The 20,571-nt window shown below is 45.7% G+C and overlaps 1 protein-coding gene across 4 annotated transcripts in view; it reads right to left on the reverse strand.

Annotated features, from left to right (window-relative positions):
• The window catches only part of ccdc18 (coiled-coil domain containing 18), a 183,272-nt gene that overhangs the window by 96,017 nt on the left and 66,684 nt on the right, over positions 1-20,571 (reverse strand). For 3 of the 4 annotated variants that reach the window (XM_085983311.1, XM_085983312.1, XM_085983309.1), the window contains 5 exons: positions 20,290-20,447; positions 18,618-18,820; positions 15,803-15,913; positions 13,952-14,083; positions 2,301-2,435 (listed from right to left, as the gene is read on the reverse strand). In XM_085983311.1, coding sequence (XP_085839437.1) covers positions 2,301-2,435; positions 13,952-14,083; positions 15,803-15,913; positions 18,618-18,820; positions 20,290-20,447 — 739 coding nt within the window. The remainder of the gene's footprint in view (positions 1-2,300; positions 2,436-13,951; positions 14,084-15,802; positions 15,914-18,617; positions 18,821-20,289; positions 20,448-20,571) is intronic. The other variant, XM_085983310.1, reaches the window with a different exon arrangement.

Below are 20,571 nucleotides of genomic sequence, written 5' to 3' on the forward strand. Positions count from 1 at the left end.
TGGGGGGACTTTAATGTTCATATAGCAGTAAGTGTGGAGGATGAGTTCATGGAATGTATTCAAGATAGTTTTGTAGATTAGTATGTCGAGGAACAAACTACGGAACAGGCTATTTTAGATCTAGCACTGCACTGGAGTGTCAGCCTAGCTTTATGTGCTCAAGTCCCTGGAGTGGGACTTGAACCCACAACCTTCTGACTCAGACGAGGGTGCTACCAACTGAGCCACAGCTGACAAAAAGGAGGATGCAAAGAGGCTGCAAAGGGATATAGGCAGGTTAAGTGAGTGGGCAAGAACATGGAAAATGAAATATAATGTGGAGAGGTGTGAAGTTATCCACTTTGGTAGGAAAAATAGAAAAGCAGAATAATTTTTAAATGGGGAGAGATTGGGAAATGTTGGTATTCAGAGGGACCTGGATGTCCTTGTACACGAATCACAGAAAGTTAACATGCAGGTACAGCAAGCAATTAGGAAAGCAAATGGTCTGTTAGCCTTTATTACAAAGGAATTGGAGTATAAGAGTAAAGGGGGGAAAAATTTGGTTGAGTTGCGCCTCCCGTTAGGTCGCTAACAGGCGCAAAGCAACTAGCGCCTGGGCACAGCGCCGCTAATGCCTCCCGTGAAATTCAGCGGGAGGTTAGTGGCGGCGGTAACCGTTAGCGCCTCGCGGCGCTGCACCACCGACGATGACGTCATCGCCATGAGCAGCACCCCACTCGCCACCCCCCCCCGACTGCGATCTTCGGTAGCGCCCCCTGACTTACCACCGGACGCCATGTCCGACTGGGTCAGGGGGGCCTACCTGCGGCCGGGACGGCGCAAATTAAAGGCCGCCTGGCAGCACTTGCCCGCTTTGCCGTCCCTGGCCTTCTATGAAGGCCCCCTGCGGAGTAGCCATGAGATCAAGACAGTGCAACAAATTCTCCTTTACCATGGCTTCCATTAGGTTTGATACAATTATAATGGTTTGGAAATGGTTTGTAATTATCAGTGGTCTGTAATCTGAACCCTTCAAGTATGTTGGCACAATTGTTGCTTGATACTCAAATGAGACAACATCCAGTAGGTCTGACAGTGCTAATTGATGGGAATGATTCCCAAATTTGTGGCTGACACAAAGGTTTATGCGGGTGTTAGGGTTATGGAGGAGACTAAACAACAGCAAACCGATCTCGATGTGGTGGGGGAATGGGCCCCCGTTTGACAAATGGCATTTAACTTAGACACGTGTAGTGTTATGCATGTAGGCAGGGCTAACGCTAAGCGCACTTACACCTTAGAAGGAACAGAACTGAAGCTTGTGATGAAAGAAAAAGATCTTGGTAACATAGTTCATAACTCTGTAAAAGTTCACGACCAATGTCGTGAAGCTACAGCTAAAGCAATTCAGGTACTGGGCTGCATTCACAGTACTATCCATTGCAAAACAAAACATACCATTTTGTCTTTGTATAAAACCTTGGTTAGGCCTCATTTAGAACACACTGCCCAGTTTTGTTTCCCTTCACATGGTGGGTGATAGAGAGACTTTGGAAAATGTCCAAAGGGTAGTGAATATCTGGAACTTGCTCCCCCAAAAGATGTGGATGCTGAGTCAATTGAAATCATCAAAACTGACAATAGGCAAGGGTACCAGCGGATTTGGATTAAGGCAGGTAAATGGAGTAGAGGTACAGATCAGTTATGATCTAATTGAAAGGCGGAACAGGCTCAAGAGGCAGAATGGCCTACTCCTTTTCCTAGGTTTCCATTTTTCTAAGGCATCACAACTGTATGGGACAGGCAAAATGGACCCGCTGGTCTTTTCCTGTCTGATGTTTTTGTATTTTTATAAAGCATGGGGAGCACTGCAGAGAGTTTCCTGATATAAAGTTTTTAGTATGCAAGGTCTGAATGGGCACAGCTTTTCCAGTGTTATAATTTTTTGGTGCCGGATTTGCTGATTGGGTTATTGCACTTCAGTGCATATGTGGAGTTTGTTTTCAGAGGACTCTGTAAAAGAAATCCTAGCACAGATCTACATTAAGAGGCGATTTGAAAATACACAAAGCATTATCTAGAACTTTAACCACATATGCCCTTGAGTAAAGTCTCACTTCAAATAAAAGCTGCCAATTCAGGCTTACCAGCAATTCAGCACGACATAATTCACACCACTATATTTTAAGTGCATTAAAAACATTGATATATGTTAAATCTTTTCATAAAGTTAATATTTGTGCAATTCCCAATGGATTGAAACTGTTAAAATAAGAACTATAAAAACCATTTTTTTTTTTTTTTTTTAAAAAGCTTGCCTGTCTGGCTTCCTCGAGTTGGAATTCCAATGATTCCATTCTGCTTTGCTTGGCATAGATCTCTTCCTGAAAAGTTGATATTGTTTGCTTTTGTTTTTTCAACTGTTGCTGCTTCTCTTCCAGTTGACAGTTAAGCTTAACAAAAAAGAAAAGAAAGACTTGTATTTATATAGTGCTTCTCATGATCTCATGCCATCCCAAAGTGTTTACAGCCAATGAAGTACTTTTGAGGTGTAGTCACTGTTGTAATGTAGGAAATGCAACAATATCAAAATGAATCTTAAAACCACTTTTCAATTTAAAGAAACGGCTACCACATCTACATTAAGAGTGCTGCATTATGTATCTTAGAATAGAATATCAAGGCCATGGAAAAAAGTTCAGAGGAAGGCTGATATGTTTGCATCTCTTAAGAACATTTATTACTGAAAAAGTTCAAATCATTTACAAGCTGTTTGAGATCATGTATAGGAAACTTTGTGATATCCGGCACCGACGGGACCGAGCTGTTGCCGATCTATCAAAACTGCCGGACATACCAGCGTTAATGTTGAAGCAAACGGAGGTTTTCATCTCCGTATCTGACAACAAACACTGTTGCTTAGCAACAGCTTCTAAACAGTCTGCCCGTATCTTGGAAGCGTCTCTGTAGCTTAGCAACAGCTTCAGAGAGACTTTCCAGAGCCTGACTGTTGAAAAAAAAAGCCACGAGAAGAAAAAAAACCTAACAAAACGGCTCCTGATTTCTGCCGGTAGATCGAGGTTTCCGGACATACAACCTCTGGATAAACCAAAGTCTCCTGTAGTATCTTTGATGCAACAAGTAAGAATGGAACAATACGAGAGCGCCACAACATAGGTGGACTATAGAGAAAAGTAGTTTGAGGGGGATGGGGAATTGAAGAGGACATAAGAACATAAGAAATAGGAGTAGGAGTAGGCCATCCGGCCCGTCGAGCCTGTTCCGCCATTCAATGAGATCATGGCTGATCTTCTACCTCAACTCCATTCACCGGTACTATCGCCATATCCCTTGATGCCTTTACTAGTCAGAAATCTATCGACTTCTGTTTTGAATATACCCAATGACTGAGCCTCCACAGCCCTCTGGGGTAGAGAATTCCAAAGATTCACCACCCTCTGTGTGAAGAAATTTCTTCTCATCAGTCCTGAATGGCCTACCCTTTATCCTGAGGCTGAGGCCCCTGGTTCTAGACTCCCCAGCCAAGGGAAACATTCTCCCAGCATCCACCCTATCAAGCCTTGTAATAATTTTGTATGCTTCAATGAGATCTCCTCTCATTCTTCTGAATTCAAGAGAATACAGGCCTAGTTTACTCAATCCCTTCTCATACGACAGTCCCGCCATCCCAGGAATCAATCTCGTGAACCTTCGTTGAACTCCCTCTATGGCAAGTATATCCCTCCTTAGGTAAGGAGACCAAAATTGTACACAGTACTCCAGGTGTGGTCTCATCAAGGCTCTATATAATTAGGGTAAGACTTCTTTACTCCTGTACTCAAATCCTCTTGTAATGAAAGCCAGCATACCATTGGCCTTCCTAATGGCTTGCTGCACCTGCACATTCACTTTCAGTGACTCATGTACAAGGACACCCAGGTCTCTTTGAGCATCTGCATTCCCCAATCTTTCACCATTTAGGAAATACTCTGCCTTTCTGTTTTTTCTATCAAAGTGGATAACTTCACATTTATCCACATTATATTCCATCTGCCATGTTCTCACCCACTCACTGAGCCTGTTGAGATCCCCTTGAAGCCTCTTCGCACCCTCTTCGCAACTGACACTGCCACCTAGCTTTGTATCATCAGCAAATTTGGAAATGTTACGTTTAGTCCCCTCATCCAAATCATTGATATAGATTGTGAACAGCTGGGGCCCAAGCACCGATACTTGCAGTACCCCACTAGTCACAGCCTGCCATCCTGAAAAAGACCCATTTATCCCTACTCTTTGTTTTCTGTCTGTTAACCAATTCTCAATCCATGCTAGTATATTACCACCAATTCCACGTGCCCTAATTTTGTTCACCAACCTCTTGGCCCAAAAATTCGGGTCCCCACGCGTGAGTACGCACTGGGTACTCACACATAGGCCCAACGAAAGTGCCGGTTGTGTGCATGCACAGCGCATGCGCGGGAAACCGGAACTTCCGCTCCCTTGAAAGAAGGGGTTGACAGGTGGAACGGGTGCGCCGGAGAGGCAGCGCGTGCGCATCGAACTTACGTTTTTTTTTGCAGGTTTCTCCGGGAGGCTAAGTCTCCAACAGTTACACTTTTAAAAAGCAGGCGCAAGGCCTGCTTTTAACAAGGTAAGTGGTGAATTAATTCAAATTAAAACTTTTTCCCCCCACAGGTTTTTTATTTTTAAATACTTTAAAGGTAAGTTTATTTTTAGCCCTGTTAGAAAATGTAATTTTTTCAAAAATTTAAATTATTGTTTAAAATAGTTATTTCATGTAATTTATAGTTATTTTTAAAATGTGATTTAAAAAAAAAATGTATTTGAAGTTTTAGTTATGTTTTGGGGCTTATAGTATTTATAGGTTTGACAGCTCTTCCTGTCAAATTTATGAATGAAACATTCCCTGCTACCATTGGCTCTCCATGGCCCACGTGATCCCAGGGGACGCTTCGAACTAACTGCGCCCCTGGGATACGCAAGCACTGCGCGCCGGCTGTTGGAGGAGGCCCAGGATCGAAATCCCACGCGGGCCCACAGCTCAACGGCCGGTGCGCAAGGCAAGTGCAGGTCGGGGGCTTGCACCCGCGGGAAGCCCCCGACCCGAATTTCTGGGCCCTTGTGTGGGATCTCATCGAAGGCCTTCTGAAAATCTAAATACACCACATCTACTGGTTCCCCTTTCTCTACTCCACTAGTTACATCCTCAAAGAACTCCAATAGGTTTGTGAAACAGGATTTCCCTTTCATAAATCCATGTTGACTCTGCCCAATCTTACTATTAGTTTCTAAGTGCCTAGTTATTGCATCCTTTATAATAGATTCCAGCATTTTTCCAACTACTGATGTGAGGCTAACAGATCTGTAGTTCCCCGTTTTCTCTCTCCCTCCTTCTTAAATAGCGGGGTTACATTTGCTATCCTCCAATCTGCAGGAACAGTTCCAGAATCTATAGAATTTTGGAATATGACAAGGAGGAAGAGGATAGAGTAATGGCTGGGCTTCATGCCAGGTGCAGAACAACCACAGTCCAGTGTAAAAGTTTCTAAGATGGTCCATTTTCTGAATTTTAACTTCAACAATTTTAGGAGAGATTGTTAACCTGCAAGGGAGCAAAGTATGAACATGCACAACTTTTGTTGCTGTACAAATGCAAGGCAGAGGAAGCTGTGCAATGCATTCTATGGGACTGATAAAAACTGAAGAACAGATTGTAAAAGAAACATAAAAATCAGCTACCATATTTTTATGGCCATAGACTGCACATGTTCATTAATTTAATTTCAATAAGCAAGGTTACCGATACACCTGTTATCTCACAGAAAATACAGTAAATTTCAGAAAAAAATCAATAAATTACAGTTCACACAGATCTTAGTACTATCACTGCAACACTGATAGGGAACATGGACAAATGACATTTCGATATCCTGCCAAACAGCACTGTTGCCTGCACAGGAATGAAATAAATTAGAACCACTATGATGGACGTGCAAAAACATGTTATCCCAGCAACAAAGTAAAATTAAAGCCAGTGAGGATATTGAGGAACACAGCCACACCTTTTATAATACAACTAGCTAAGTGCCCGGCGGTGCCGAGGGTCTTTTGAGGGCATGTTGTTGTTGGAAGAGAGCGCGCGACTGGGGGGAAGAGAGAGAGCGACTGGGGGGGGGGGGGGAAAGAGAGAGAGTGACTGGGGGGGAAGAGAGAGAGCGACTGGGGGGGGGGGGGGGGGAGAGAGAGCGTGACTGGGGGGGGAAGAGAGAGAGCGACTGGGGGGGGGGGAAAGAGAGCGACTGGGGGGGAAGAGAGAGAGCGACTGGGGGGGGGAAGAGGGGAGGGGAAGAGGGGGGGAAGGGGAGGGGAGGGAAGGGGGGAGGATAGGAGGGGGAGGGGAGGGGGGGAGGGGGAGGGGAGGGGGAGCGGGGGGGAGGGGAGGGGAGGGGGGAGGAGGGGGAGGGGGGAAGGGGGAGGAGGGAGGGGAGGGGAGAAAAGAGTCCCCGAGCCCCGCCCCCCCGATGTCCCGAGCCCCGCCCTCCCGAGGCGCCGATCTTCCGAGGCCCGATCTCCTGAGCCCCGTGCCCCCCCCCCCCCGAGGCTCGCCCTCCCGAGGCCCGATCTCACGAGCGCCACGCCCCCCGATCTCCTGAGCGCCGATCTCCCGAGGCCCGATCTCCGCTCCCCCCCCCCCGGATCTCCCGAGGCTCGCCCTCCGCCCGAGCCGGCTTCAAGAGCAGAGAGACACCGCCGCGCAACCTACCACGTGAGGCCCGGCTGGACTCAAGTCGCGCGCGCTGACTCCAGCCCCACCCGCCTTTACTAACATGGCGGCGGTGGCGACGCTCGGCTCAGGCCCGCCCCCTCCAGCCTTCACAAAGATGGCGGCGACCGCGAGCCGCTTGTTCAGCGCGACAGGAGGTGCCTAGCTCGGGCGTGGCTGGGCAACAGAGGCCCAGGCTTACAGGCCTGGAAAAACGGTTAAAGGTAGGAAAATTCTAGATGTTACAGAAAAGATTTACAAATGAATTAACTTTTTTTGAAAACAATGTGTGTTTTAAAAGCAACTTTTTTTTGCTGGAAATGTAGATTTGAAAAGAAACACGCAGAAAGCGGGAAAAAGAAATGAAAAGTTTGGAATCAAGATGGCGGCGACTCACCTCGGTTCAGAATGATAAGGCCCGCCCACACACGCACCGATTGGTGGACCGTCAGGTCACCGAAGCGTAGGATTGGTCAATCATCCCGTCACTCGACTCTAGGAGGGCCCGCCCGCACGCGCCAGGAACCCGCCCCCCACCACGCAGCGATTGGTCGACCGTCGGGTCGCTCGACCGTATGATTGGTCGACCTCGACGTCACTCGATGTTAATGAGCGGATAATGAGCGGAATGTTGAACGTTTTTTGGATACCGCGGGCGCAATTTTTGTCTGACCGAAACGTAAATACGCTTATGACGGTTCTGGAATCGTAAGCTTTCTTTCGATGTAACACACGTGTAGGTACGCTCTGTGGTAAACCACTGTTGTTAGTATTGTTGTACTTGTCTGTGCATGCCTCAGCTGACTCCGCCCCTGGCTCCACCCTCATGGCTGGGTATAAAGGTCGCTGCTCAGAAGCCTCCGGCCCTTTTGGATACCAGGCAACCCCAAGAGGCATGCTCTGTTCTTTGGTAATAAAAGCCTGTTTATTACTTACTCAATCTCCAGTCTTTTGTAGCAATTGATAGTGCATCAATTTTATTACCAAAGTTAAATGTTGGCTGCGGATGCTGATCAACCGATGGCGCAAAACGCTGAGCAGCAGGCGCTGCTGCGAGCCCTCAGACCAACATGCCTGGACCTAGACCCCCAAGAAGCGGGTTCGTCGACTAAATTCGCACAATGGCTGCGTTGCTTTGAGGCGTATCTGGAAGCCTCGACCGTGACTCTTGATGAAAATAAACTGAAAATCCTGGCCTCGAAGGTGAGCCACCAAGTCTATACTTTAATCCAAGATGCGACGACCTACGCGGCGGCTATCGACCTACTGAAAGGGCAGTATGCACGCCCGGTTAACACGGTCTATGCCAGGCACCTTTTAAGATCTCGCAGACAGCAGCCCGGGGAATCGGTGGAAGCCTTCCTACGGGCACTGCGGGTACTCGGACGCGGCTGCGACTGCAAGGAAGTATCGGCCGCGGCACATGCGGAGGGACTGATACGAGACGCTTTCGTTGCGGGTCTAAGGTCCGACTACTCCCGGCAGAGGCTGCTGGAGAAGGGTGAAATAGACCTGACAAAGGCAGTGTCCCTCGCGCTCTCGCTCGACGCGGCCCACAGAAATATGGACGCTTTCTCCCCTCATCGCCCCGCGCCGTGGACGCCGCAATCTTGGGCCATGGGACCGCCACCTCCAACTGCTGCAGCGATGTCCAAGGCACAAAAATGCTATTTTTGTGGCCAAGCTAAACACCCTAGAGCACGCTGCCCCGCGAAGAATGCTACCTGCTCCGGCTGCGGGAAGAAAGGTCACTACGTTAGCGCCTGCAAAGGGAAGACCGCTAACGCCAGCAGCGCTGCGTGCGAACCGTGGGCGCAGCCATCTTGTCCGCCATCTTGGGCTCCCCCAGCCGCGTGGGGACCGTGGGCGCCGCCATTTTGTCCGCCATCTTGGACGCCTCCGACTTTGGTTACGGGGGACCCGGACTCCACCACCGCCTCATCGGACGACCGCATCGACACGCTTGAACATACGCTGGCTTCCGTGACGCTGGATCAATCTCTCCCGCATCAACTGTCCAGGTCCATGATGGACATTACGGTAAACGGCTGCGCCACTACCTGCCTTTTTGACAGCGGGAGCACGGAGAGTTTTATACACCCCGACACGGTGCGCAGTTACTCTCTCCCGGTCCTGCCGACGCGTCATCGCATCTCTATGGCTTCCAAAGCCCAGTCAGCGGACGTCGGTGGCTACTGTATGGTGACTCTTTCAGTGCGGGGTACTGAATACAAAAATTTTAAACTTCTGGTCCTGCCCCATCTCTGCGCTGCCGTCCTACTGGGGTTGGATTTTCAGTGCCACCTTAAGAGTGTCACTTTAGCGTATGGTGGACCCCTCCCCCCTCTCACAGTCTGCAGCCAGCAGTTTTTAAATCGCCCGCCGCGCGCCATTTGCAGCCTCTCCACCCTTAAAGTCTCCCCCCCCTCCTTGTTCGCTAACCTCACCCGCGACTGTAAGCCCATCGCTACCAAAAGTAGGCGTTACAGTGCCGGGGATAGGGGTTTCATTAAATCCGAGGTAGCGAGACTCCTGAAGGAAGGGATTATCGAGAGCAGCAATAGCCCATGGCGAGCACAAGTGGTGGTGGTGAAGGCTGGCGGCAAACAGCGCCTAGTTATTGACTACAGCCAGACGATCAACCGCTACACCCAGCTGGATGCATATCCACTCCCCCGCATATCTGACATGGTCAATCAGATAGCACAATACCGGGTGTTCTCGACGATTGATCTGAAGTCGGCATACCACCAGCTCCCCATCAGGGCTGAGGACCGCCAGTACACAGCTTTTGAAGCTGACGGTCGGCTCTATCACTTTCTCAGAGTTCCCTTCGGCGTCACCAACGGAGTTTCTGTCTTCCAACGGGAGATGGACCGGATGGTTGACCAGAACGCGCTCCAGGCCACTTTCCCATATCTAGACAACGTCACCATCTGCGGCCACGACCAGCAGGACCACGACGTTAATCTAGAGAAATTCCTCCGGACGGCCCAGCGGCTGAATCTCACATACAACAAAGACAAATGTATGTTTCGTACTACGCGCCTTGCTATTCTTGGCTGCGTAGTGGAGAACGGAGTCATCGGCCCAGACCCCGATAGAATGCGCCCCCTTATGGAGCTCCCCCTCCCCCACTGCCAGAAAGCACTGAAGAGATGCCTGGGGTTTTTCTCTTACTATGCGCAGTGGGTGCCCAACTATGCGGATAAAGCCCGACCCCTCATCAAGTCCGCCTCCTTCCCCCTGACAGCAGAGGCCTGTGCAGCCTTCACTCTCATAAAAGGAGACATTGCGAAGGCCACAATGCACGCTGTGGATGAGTCCCTTCCTTTTCAAGTGGAGAGCGACGCATCCGACTTTGCCCTAGCTGCAACCCTTAACCAGGCGGGGAGACCCGTGGCCTTTTTCTCAAGGACCCTCCAGGGCCCCGAGATTCGACACTCCTCTGTCGAAAAGGAGGCCCAGGCCATTGTGGAAGCCGTGCGACATTGGCGGCATTACCTGGCCGGAAAACGATTTACCCTGCTCACTGACCAGCGTTCAGTGGCTTTTATGTTTCATAATAAGCAGCGGGGCAAAATCAAGAATGACAAGATCTTAAGGTGGAGAATCGAACTCTCCACCTACAATTACGATATCTTGTACCGGCCCGGGAAACTCAATGAGCCCCCAGATGCCCTATCACGTGGTACGTGCGCCAACGCGCAGGTTGATAGGCTACAGACCCTCCACAATGACCTCTGCCACCCGGGGGTCACCAGGTTCTTCCATTTTATCAAATCCCGTAACCTGCCCTACTCCATCGAGGAGGTCAGGACCATGACCAGGAACTGCCAGATCTGTGCCGAGTGCAAGCCGCATTTTTATAGGCCAGACAGAGCGAGCCTGATCAAAGCCACGCGCCCCTTCGAGCGGCTGAGCATCGATTTTAAAGGGCCCCTCCCCTCCTCTGACCGCAATGTGTACTTCCTCAATATAATTGATGAGTACTCCCGTTTCCCGTTTGCCATCCCTTGCTCGGACATGACCAGTACCACGGTCATTAAATGTCTGAATGACCTCTTCGCCTTGTTCGGTTTCCCTAGCTATATCCATAGCGACAGGGGCTCATCTTTTATGAGCGACGAACTTCGGCAGTACCTGCTCGCGAGAGGCATTGCTACAAGCAGGACCACCAGCTACAACCCCCGGGGTAACGGCCAGGTGGAAAGGGAGAATGCGACAGTCTGGAAGGCAGTCCTTTTAAACTTAAAATCTAAGGGCCTTCCGACCTCCCGCTGGCAGGAGGTCCTCCCTGCGGCGCTCCATTCCATTCGGTCGCTGCTCTGTACACCCACCAATGCCACTCCTCACGAGAGAATGTTCTCCTTCCCCAGGAAGTCCACGTCGGGGATTTCGCTACCAACATGGCTGACTTCTCCAGGTCCCGTCCTACTGCGGAAGCACGTGAGGACCCATAAGGCGGACCCCCTGGTCGAGAGGGTGAGCCTCCTCCACGCTAACCCGCAGTATGCTTACGTGGTGTACCCGGACGGGCGGGAGGACACAGTCTCCATTCGAGACCTCGCACCTGCAGGTGCTCCTGAAACACCCTCTTCGCCACCCACCGCTACTCCTGCCTACCCCCAGGACACAGTCCCCGCACGAGACCTCGCACCTTCGGGTGCCTCTGAGAGACCACCATCGCTACCTCCCATTACCCATGCTCTGACCCCTGTAGACGGCATGCAGCAGCCCCAGGGTCCGCCACCTGCTACTCCTCCTCTGAACGAGACACCGGGTTCAACGTTGGATGCTGCACCATCACCGCCGCTGCTGCGACGCTCAGGACGGCTTACAAGGCCTCCTGATAGACTTCAGTACACGAATTTTTAGTGCACTTCACCCCGCCGGACTCAATTCTAAACAAGGGGTGAATGTGGTAAACCACTGTTGTTAGTATTGTTGTACTTGTCTGTGCATGCCTCAGCTGACTCCGCCCCTGGCTCCACCCTCATGGCTGGGTATAAAGGTCGCTGCTCAGAAGCCTCCGGCCCTTTTGGATACCAGGCAACCCCAAGAGGCATGCTCTGTTCTTTGGTAATAAAAGCCTGTTTATTACTTACTCAATCTCCAGTCTTTTGTAGCAATTGATAGTGCATCACGCTCTATAACTTTCGAGTTTATTCAATACAGACAGACAGACGGAATGACAGACAGAAGGACCGCTTTTTATATATATAGATAGAAGATGGGAGAAAAATTCAGTATCGCCCCATTTGGGGCGACATTAGCAGCCGTGCGCAAAGTTTAGCACCTGGCGCTAATTATCGCCTCCGACGGCAAACTTGGCTTTTATCGCCCCTGGAGGTGTTAGGAGCGCTAAATCAGGCACTTCACACCTGTCTTAAGGCGCAAAGGCCAAGGAGCGAGGTGCTACCTCTGAGCGCTGGCGAAGCTCAGGTTATGTCAGTCAGCAATGGAACACAGACACACTGGCGCCGGCCAGTTCTTAAAGGGGAGTTCTGATGAAAGGTCATCGAACTGAAACATTAACTCTGTTTCTCTCTTCACAGATGCTGCTTGACCTGCTGAGTTTCTCCAGCATTTTTCTGTTTTTATCTTAAAGGGGAGGATTGAATTTGCACTCCATCTACATCCTGCTCATTGCAGCCTTGAATCTCGGCCTGGAGAGACCTGTACATCAAATCTGCTGGAAAAAACAATGGAGACACCCAGGGAAAGAGCTCAGAGTGCAGCCCCCACAGTCTCTTCTAAATAGATACAAGGAAGGGCAAATCAAAATGAACCTGCAAAGTGCTGCTCAGTACCCAAAACTCCTTCACACAGTGTTGAATCTCTCCAGAAGTCTCTCTCTCTCTCTCTCTCAGAATGCGTGGTGCAAAACTGTCACCAACAAAAAAAGGCAGGAAGCGGTCGCCTTTAAATAGCGCTCTCCCAGTCCCTTCCTGACTGCAAAACGCTCCCCTCAACCTGTCGTTGCTAGCGGCAGGCGGTAAGGCAGGGGGCGCCACTCAATATCCAGTCCGGGGCGCTGCGCACTCGACTGACGTCACAATCTGCCAGCGCAGGAGATTGTGGCGGTAGTGTTTAGCACCGCCGCAAAATGTCTAGTTAATTTCGCGAGCGGCGCTTACATCACCGCGCCCGGGCGCTGGTTGCTTTGCGCCCCATTAGCGCCCTCTTAAGGCGCTAATGGGGGGTGCAAATAACTGAATTTTCCCCCTCCAATATCCCTTAACTCATCATGGATTCTGTATCGGCCTACAAACTGGGCACTGCAGAAGTATCTGCAAAGGTATGTGGCTATGAATTTCTGGTGCTCTCACGAAGAAATTTCAGCCTTTACACACTTCTGTCAATAACACCTTCAAAAGCACTCTAAAGTATTTTTGGGAAAATGGATAAGCAAAAATGAACATGTATCTATTTACTTGCACAGGCCACATTAGATGGGCAATTATGGGATGGCACATCAGTGGATTGTTAGTGCATGCACAGCACTTGTCTGCAGTGGTTTTGCAAAGCAGAACCCTTGTCTACTGAAAGAAACCAAGCTGAAAGTACTAGAGAATCTATTGATGAAAACGATGGCGACACAGACAACTGCTGACTCAATTACCAGCAATTCACAGAACTTCTTCCAATCACAGCAACTTCAAGGGTTGAGTGTTTCTAATGTAGAAGAAACTAACATTTCTCTTCTGTTTAGCTAAACGTGCTAATGTTTTAACAAAACTCCAAATACTGTAAATTATATAATTTTTCCTCCTGTTCTACAATTTTTTTTTTGCATGGTAATAGTTTTTATGATCATTGTTGCAATCAGATTTACATAAAAGAGTAACTATTCAAGAAAAAGAAATTTACAGATAAAAACTGCAAATGAGTATCAGCCACATCAGCTCCTTTGAAATGAAAAAAAGAGAAAAATCATGAGCTGTCGTTGTAAAAAAAAGACATCATTGTTCTCATGCAACTCCTAGTGGACATTTTAAGAACAGCATTTCCTTCAATGAGTACAGCCCATAGTTCCTAATTTAAAAAAGGAATACATTTTTATTTTTAAAACTCCTAAATATCAAGACCAACAAACTTCCGGAATCCTAAGCTGCATGATCATACCACCAATAATCGTCTACAGTATATCTGGAAATAATTAGCATCAGAAAATAATCTTACGATTTCAATCTGTTTCTCCAGTTCATGGCACTGCTCAATTTGAATCTTCTTGACATGTTCGCGTGCTACAATATTTTCTTGATGTTGCTCCTCAATGAACTTTTCCAATTTGCTAATTTCTTTATTCTTTTCCTAACATTTTGAAGGGAAACAGCAGTAAAAATTAAACTGTTGTGGATAATATTGAACATATCTTCCAGCACATCTGTACAAAATTTTCTATACAAAAACATAACATTATTCTTTGAATGTTTCACATACAAGTCATGCAATTGGAGGGAGGAGGAAAAGAGAAGGACACCAATTTTTCCAACTAGGATCTGTGTGTTTACTTAAATGACAAAAATAATCCTTCTCAGATAAGCATTTCTAGGTTCTTTAAAACAGTAAAGGATTTCACCACGTTTGGGTATAAAATTGTTCTACATTTAGAACTTTAAAAAAAGCGTTTGGTTTCAGTTTTTAGCCAAAGCCGTTTTTAAAATGTATTCTTGGGATGTGGGCATAGCTGACAAGGCCAGCATTTAATTGTCTATCCTTAATTGCCCCAAGGTGGTGGTGGTGAGCCGCCTTCTTGAATTTTGATGGAGCTGCTCCCACAATGTTGTTAAGTATGGAGTTTGAGGATCTTGACCCAGTGACAGTCAAGGATCAACGATATATCCAAGTCAGGATAGAGTGTGACTTGAACTTGGAGGTGGTGGTGTTCCCATACCCCAGCTGCCCTAGCTGATGGAGATCGTAGGTTTGGGAGGTGCTGGCGAAGAAGCCTTGGTGAGTTGTTGCAGTGCATCGTGTGTAGCCACGTCGGAGGGGGTGATGTTTAGGCTAGTGGTGCCTATCAAGCGGACTGCTTGGTTCTGGATGGTATCCAGTTCCTTGAGTGTTGTTGCAGATGCACCCATCCAGGAAAGTGGAGAGTATTCCATCCCACTCCTGACTTGTACTTTGTAGGTGGTGGAGAGGCTTGGTATTTACGTGGCTAGTCCAGTTGAGTTTCTGGTCAATGGTATCCACCCCCCACAAGGATGCTAATGGCGCAGGACTTGCTGAAACCCAAACTGAGCATCAGTGATCAGGTTATTGGTGAGCAAGTGCTGCTTGATTGCACGGTGGATGACACCTTTCATCACTTTGCTAACGATTGGGAGTAGGTGGATAGGGTGTTAATTGGCTGGGTTGGATTTGTCTTGCTTTTTGTGGACATGACATACTTGGGCAATTTTCCACATTGTTGAACAATGTTAATACAATAAATTTTAGGATTCTAATTTGCTTTTTTGTTTTGAAGGCTTGTGTTATTGGTGAAGTACTTCCTTTACAAAAAATTCTAAAAAGGAAATGTACTGTTAAAATGTTACAATAAAATGCAAAGTATATTTCAATGTTTCAAAACATGGTTTAAGTAATTTCCAGAAAATAAAAAAGTTCACCCTTACTCATTTGGCTTACAGGTCTACTAAATTTTGGATTTCTAAGTTCTACATGGAATGCAGTGCTTCCAAGTCACAACAGCAAAATGTTAAGGGAACTCAGTTCAATGTTTAAATGTTGGAATTGCTCAAAATATATTTTTTGGATTATAGCAAAACATGATAGATATTCAAAAATGTACGGACTTTTTAAACAACACTCTAATTTTCAGTAAATATGGATTTCTGCATTATGGCCAAGATATTGTCATTTTACAAATGACAAGGCGACTTCATTGGACTTTTTCAGAAGTCTAAAAAATTGTAACATCTTACATAGGAATTAGTCACTGCAATTCACTCTGTTGCTCAAAAATTATTTAAAAATCCAAGTCAACATTGCTCATTATTTGTCATTTAATCATTATCCCAATTTTACCGCAAGTTCTTGTTCGTGTTCAATTGCTTTTACTGCGTTGGTTGAGTAAGCAATGGTTTTCTCCTCCAACTGTTTCTCCACTGCAGAAAACTGCGATTTTGTTTTTCTTAGCTGTCAAACAGATGGGTATGGCTATATTAAAGTATCCTGAAATAATCAATGTTTATTACTGGATATGAATACAATAGCTAGGTCAACTATCCAGAAATCAGACTTAAATTCTTTGGCCTTTCACTCAAGCACCCGCTCCCCATATATAAAAATGGAACATTCCTGTATTCCTTTTAAACCGATGTGCCATTTTTGGCAAGACCTAACATGCACGCAATTTTGTGAACCTTATTTTAAATGGTCGGAAAATTGTACATTCCTGAATTTCCAATACGCATATTCCTAGCTGGGGAACACAAAGTCAAACAATCAATTATCCCTATAATGTTGTAATTTTATAATCTGAAACAGAAAAAAATTTCAGTTTCATCACAGAAGCCTTAATGTGTAGTTTATTCACACAACAATATTATAGGTCACTACTTTCTCCTTTAAAAGAACATGGCATTTTTAGCACCAAGTCAAGGATTGAAAACTGACCAGTTTGGTCCATGATCAAAGGGTGTTCCAGTCCAGAGATAAAATACAGGAGATCCATTTACTAACATATTGCGGCAGCATCAGGCTTTGCTTATGGTAGGACTTAACATTTTGCTTCAGTTGTAAAAATAAAGAATAGCTCTCTTTCCAAAATTTTCTGAAGATCCAGATGCAACTTAAAAATAAATAAATCCCACATCATCTGCTTCCAAAATTTCTAATTGCTACTCAAGAAAATGATCAACAGTTTTGTAACTGAGAAAAAGCAACATGTAACTGCACACGCAATAATATAGCAACCTTTTAATTTGTAGCACAAAACCCGAGGTACCAATCAAAAACAAGTTTATGTTTCTAATAGGAATCTTGACGTCGCTGTAATTTATACATCATGTTTATTTACAATCTAACTACAATCATGAAACTGTGAAGAGAGCTCTCAGGGTGGGTGGGGGCAGGAAGGTGCAGTTGTAGGGCTGAAGGAGGTCACAGAGATAAGGAGAGGCAAGGCCATGAAGGAATTTAAACATGAGGAGGAAAGTTTTAAATTAAAGGCTTTGGGAAACCAGGAGCCAAGTAGGCCAGCAAGCACAGGGATCATGGGTGCAGGATTGAATATGGGTAGCAGAGTTTTGGAGGAGCTGAAATGTATGGAAGGTGCAGTATGGGAGGATGGCCAGGGTAGCACTGGAATCGTCAAGAGTCTGGAGTGACAAAGGCATGGATGAGGGTTTCAGCAGCAGATGGGCTCAGGTATGGGCAGGCGGGTGATGTTATGGAGGTGGAAGTAGGCAGTCTTTGTGGATAGGATAAAGACTGAAAACAGTAAACATGTACCTCATAGAATATTATATACATATGTACCCATTCTAAAATGGTTCCGATCCCTCTTCAAAAGGGATCCTATGTAAAAGCGTTTTTACTGATTTAAACAGGGATCTTTGTAGGTTCAGAAAACCAGATAATTGTAACAATATTTTCTGTTTAATCATACAGAATTTTTGTGACGGATATCTTCCTAGCAACGTGAAGGAAATGCTGGCACCCAGAAAATGTAAAAACAAGGTTTAATTAACACACAGCCAGATATAATAATTTCTTCTTCAGCTTCTCTGGTAAGTTCCAGAAAGCTTGATACTGTAATTATAGCTTTATCTTTTGCTCAGGATCTTGGTGTAGGAAACAGGCAGTCACTTTAAATGTTGTTACTGGAAGCAAATGGATGAAGTGGAAGGAAAATCCACTTCCTTAGTGAGCAGCTAGAAATTGTATTCCAATGACAGCAGTTGTGTGTAACTACGTAATGAAATACAGGAAACTTTCGATTTACCGGCACCTAAATAACCGGAAATCTCGGTTAACCGGCAAAATTCAGGAGTAGGTTCAGGTAAGTTTTACCTCATATTGTACTTGCCTTCCTCGATCTGTTGCTGTGCAAGGGTGTGGCTGCAGCTGTTGCTAAGCTACAGAGACGCTTGGAACTTGTGGCCATTGTTCTGAACCTGTTGCTAAGCAACAGGGTTTATTGCTTTATACGGAGCTCTCATCTCTCCGTATCTTTTACTACAGCTTTCGGTTATCCAGAATTTTTGATGAACCGGCACCACGTCGGTCCCGTCGGTGCCGGATAAAAAAAAGTTTCCTGTAAGTGTATTTAATGGCCAAGCCATTTGACTGGATATCAAATGATAAGCTGCTGGTTTTGTTGTGAAAGTAGTCAACTAAAATAATTGTTCTAGGGAAGAGTGAAAGTCTGTCAGTGCATCCAACATTCTAATTTAGTTTGATCCCAGGAAGAGAAGCTACTCCATTTGAATCTGCTGACTCACGAGGAGGTGCATGCATCATGTGGTCTGGAACTAACCTATACTGATCAGAGGTTCTCCAGATTCAATCTCTGATATAAGCAGAGTTGAACGTCAGGCAGGACAGTGGATGTGGCATTACAATTACTCCTGGAGTGGAGAGGGGCGGGGAGGAGGGAGCACCCTCATCCAGTCCTCCTGCTCATTATCCAAGTCCACATAAGAAACTGCGTGCATGACTATCAAAACAAGGACAGGTTTTCATTCATTCATGTTGCCGCTCATGGTAAATTAATCTCACTACCCAGGTTCACAAATCAAAAATGTCCATTTGGGCAAGGTGAAAAAAAAGCACATGTACTAAAATGGAGTTGTGGACTATAACAATATTTCATTATCTGGATGTGCAACTTACACACCTCCTGTTCCATCTTTCCAATGCATTTGCTTTTTCCCAACAGTTGCTCTTGTATCTGCTGAAAATTATTTATCTGTTCAGTCATCCGAGTCTGTAATGTTGAGATTGTAGCCTCTGCCTCCAATAATTCTGTCTGCAGCTCCTCAATTTCCTTTTGTCTACATCGCTCCTCTTCTAAATGCTGTTCCAAGGACTTTCTGTCCTCTGACCAAGTGTTAGAATTAGCAAAAGAAAGAATTATTATTTTACAAACCTAATAAAGTATGATCAGTTACAATACCCAAGAGCTTTTGTTTTAGAAAAATTATATAATGTCCCAATCTTGGCCCCTAGGTTTGTGCCGAGTTAGCTGACCTCAACAGTGCAGTAGAGGAGTGAAGCTGAACATCAGTATGGCAGAGCTGGGACGAGGGGGGAGCGCTCCTGATCACTATTTAGAGACCCTTGCTATAAAGTGTGAGTGATGATCAGTCAGGGCAGAATTAAGCAGATTTATGACATTTCACACCATAGCTCTGAAAACAGTTACTCTCATCTAGAGAAGTCAGAATTTAGATCAATGAGACCTTTCATTTTCTCTGGATTTTTGCATTCTTATCATAGTGTCGGCCTACAGTAACAGAAACTTGACCATATCCATAGAACAACCACCCCTTGATTATTGCATTTTATGCCAGCTGTACTGTTCGGCACTGCAACATTTGTGCTGTGCGTTGGTGCTGATATAAAGCCCATTTGTTGAGATTAAGGCAAATACTATTGGTTGACTCCTTTGCTTAAAATCTTATAAACAAAGCAATTTTGGACAAAAGTTATAAATCTCCACTTATCAATCTCCCATTGTTTCTCATCATCTTCAAAAACAGGAATCAGGATTATGGTAGGAATAGCACTCACAGATTAAATGTTTTAAGAACAGACAAGTCTTCCCTATAAGGACCAGATGCAGACTGAACCATTATATAATGAATATCCTTAGCAAAGGTCTCTGCATTGGTCACATCTTATTATGTTTCTAATTCCTTTTTTAAAAAGTGAAATTACCCTTTAATAAAAGGAAAAATTTAGCCTCCTTCAATCTCCATCCAGTGTCCAACTCCCCCCTCCCTTGCCAATTTTCCTTCAGTTCCTTCCTGAAGGCACAGTCTCTCAAAACATGTGGTGTTACAACTGAAATAGCTAATCCATCACTTATAAAAGGATATGGACAATAATGTATTTAAAAAGAATATACAGGAAACTTTTTTTTAATCCGGCACCGACGGGACCGACGTGGTGCCGGTTTATCAAAAATTCCGGATAACCGAAAGCTATAGTAAAAGATACGGAGCTGAGAGCTCCGTATAAAGCAACAAACCCTGTTGCTTAGCAACAGGTTCAAAACAATGGCCACAAGTTGCAAGCGTCTCTGTAGCTCAGCTGCAGCCACACCCTTGCACAGCAACACATGCAGGAAGGCAAGTAATAAAAGTTACCTGAACCTACTCCTGAATTTTGCCAGTTAACCGGCATTTCCGGTTATTTAGGTGCCGGTTAATCGAAAGTTTCCTGTATTTTCACATCTATTCAGACAAAACCTACAGGCTTAGAAAGAAGCTTTTTACTACTGTGCTGTGATTAAATTGTCACTTTCACCTTTATTCCCCCCACCACCCAACCAAGTACAAACTTACCTTTCTTACTTATGTTTGATTTTAGTTCTGGGCTTATTCTATTCAACACATCGCAACTTATGCCTAAAACGTCACTACATTGTTGCTTTGAAACTTTGCTGTTGGTCGGGCTGGATTCCAGCTTCTGAATTTCAGCATCTTTCATTGCTAATTTATGCCTGCAAGCAGAATAATGTTAGTCCAAAAAAGCTATAAACCAAAGACATACTTAAAAAAAAATTAAAAACTGACCACGTCTGTACTTGCAAGCTATCATATAGCATATTGTAGAGTTATTTACAC

The sequence above is a fragment of the Somniosus microcephalus genome, chromosome 3 (genome assembly GCF_052327205.1).
Source record: "Somniosus microcephalus isolate GS21.2 chromosome 3, FLI_Smic_1.0, whole genome shotgun sequence".
Taxonomy (NCBI): Eukaryota; Metazoa; Chordata; class Chondrichthyes; order Squaliformes; family Somniosidae; genus Somniosus; species Somniosus microcephalus.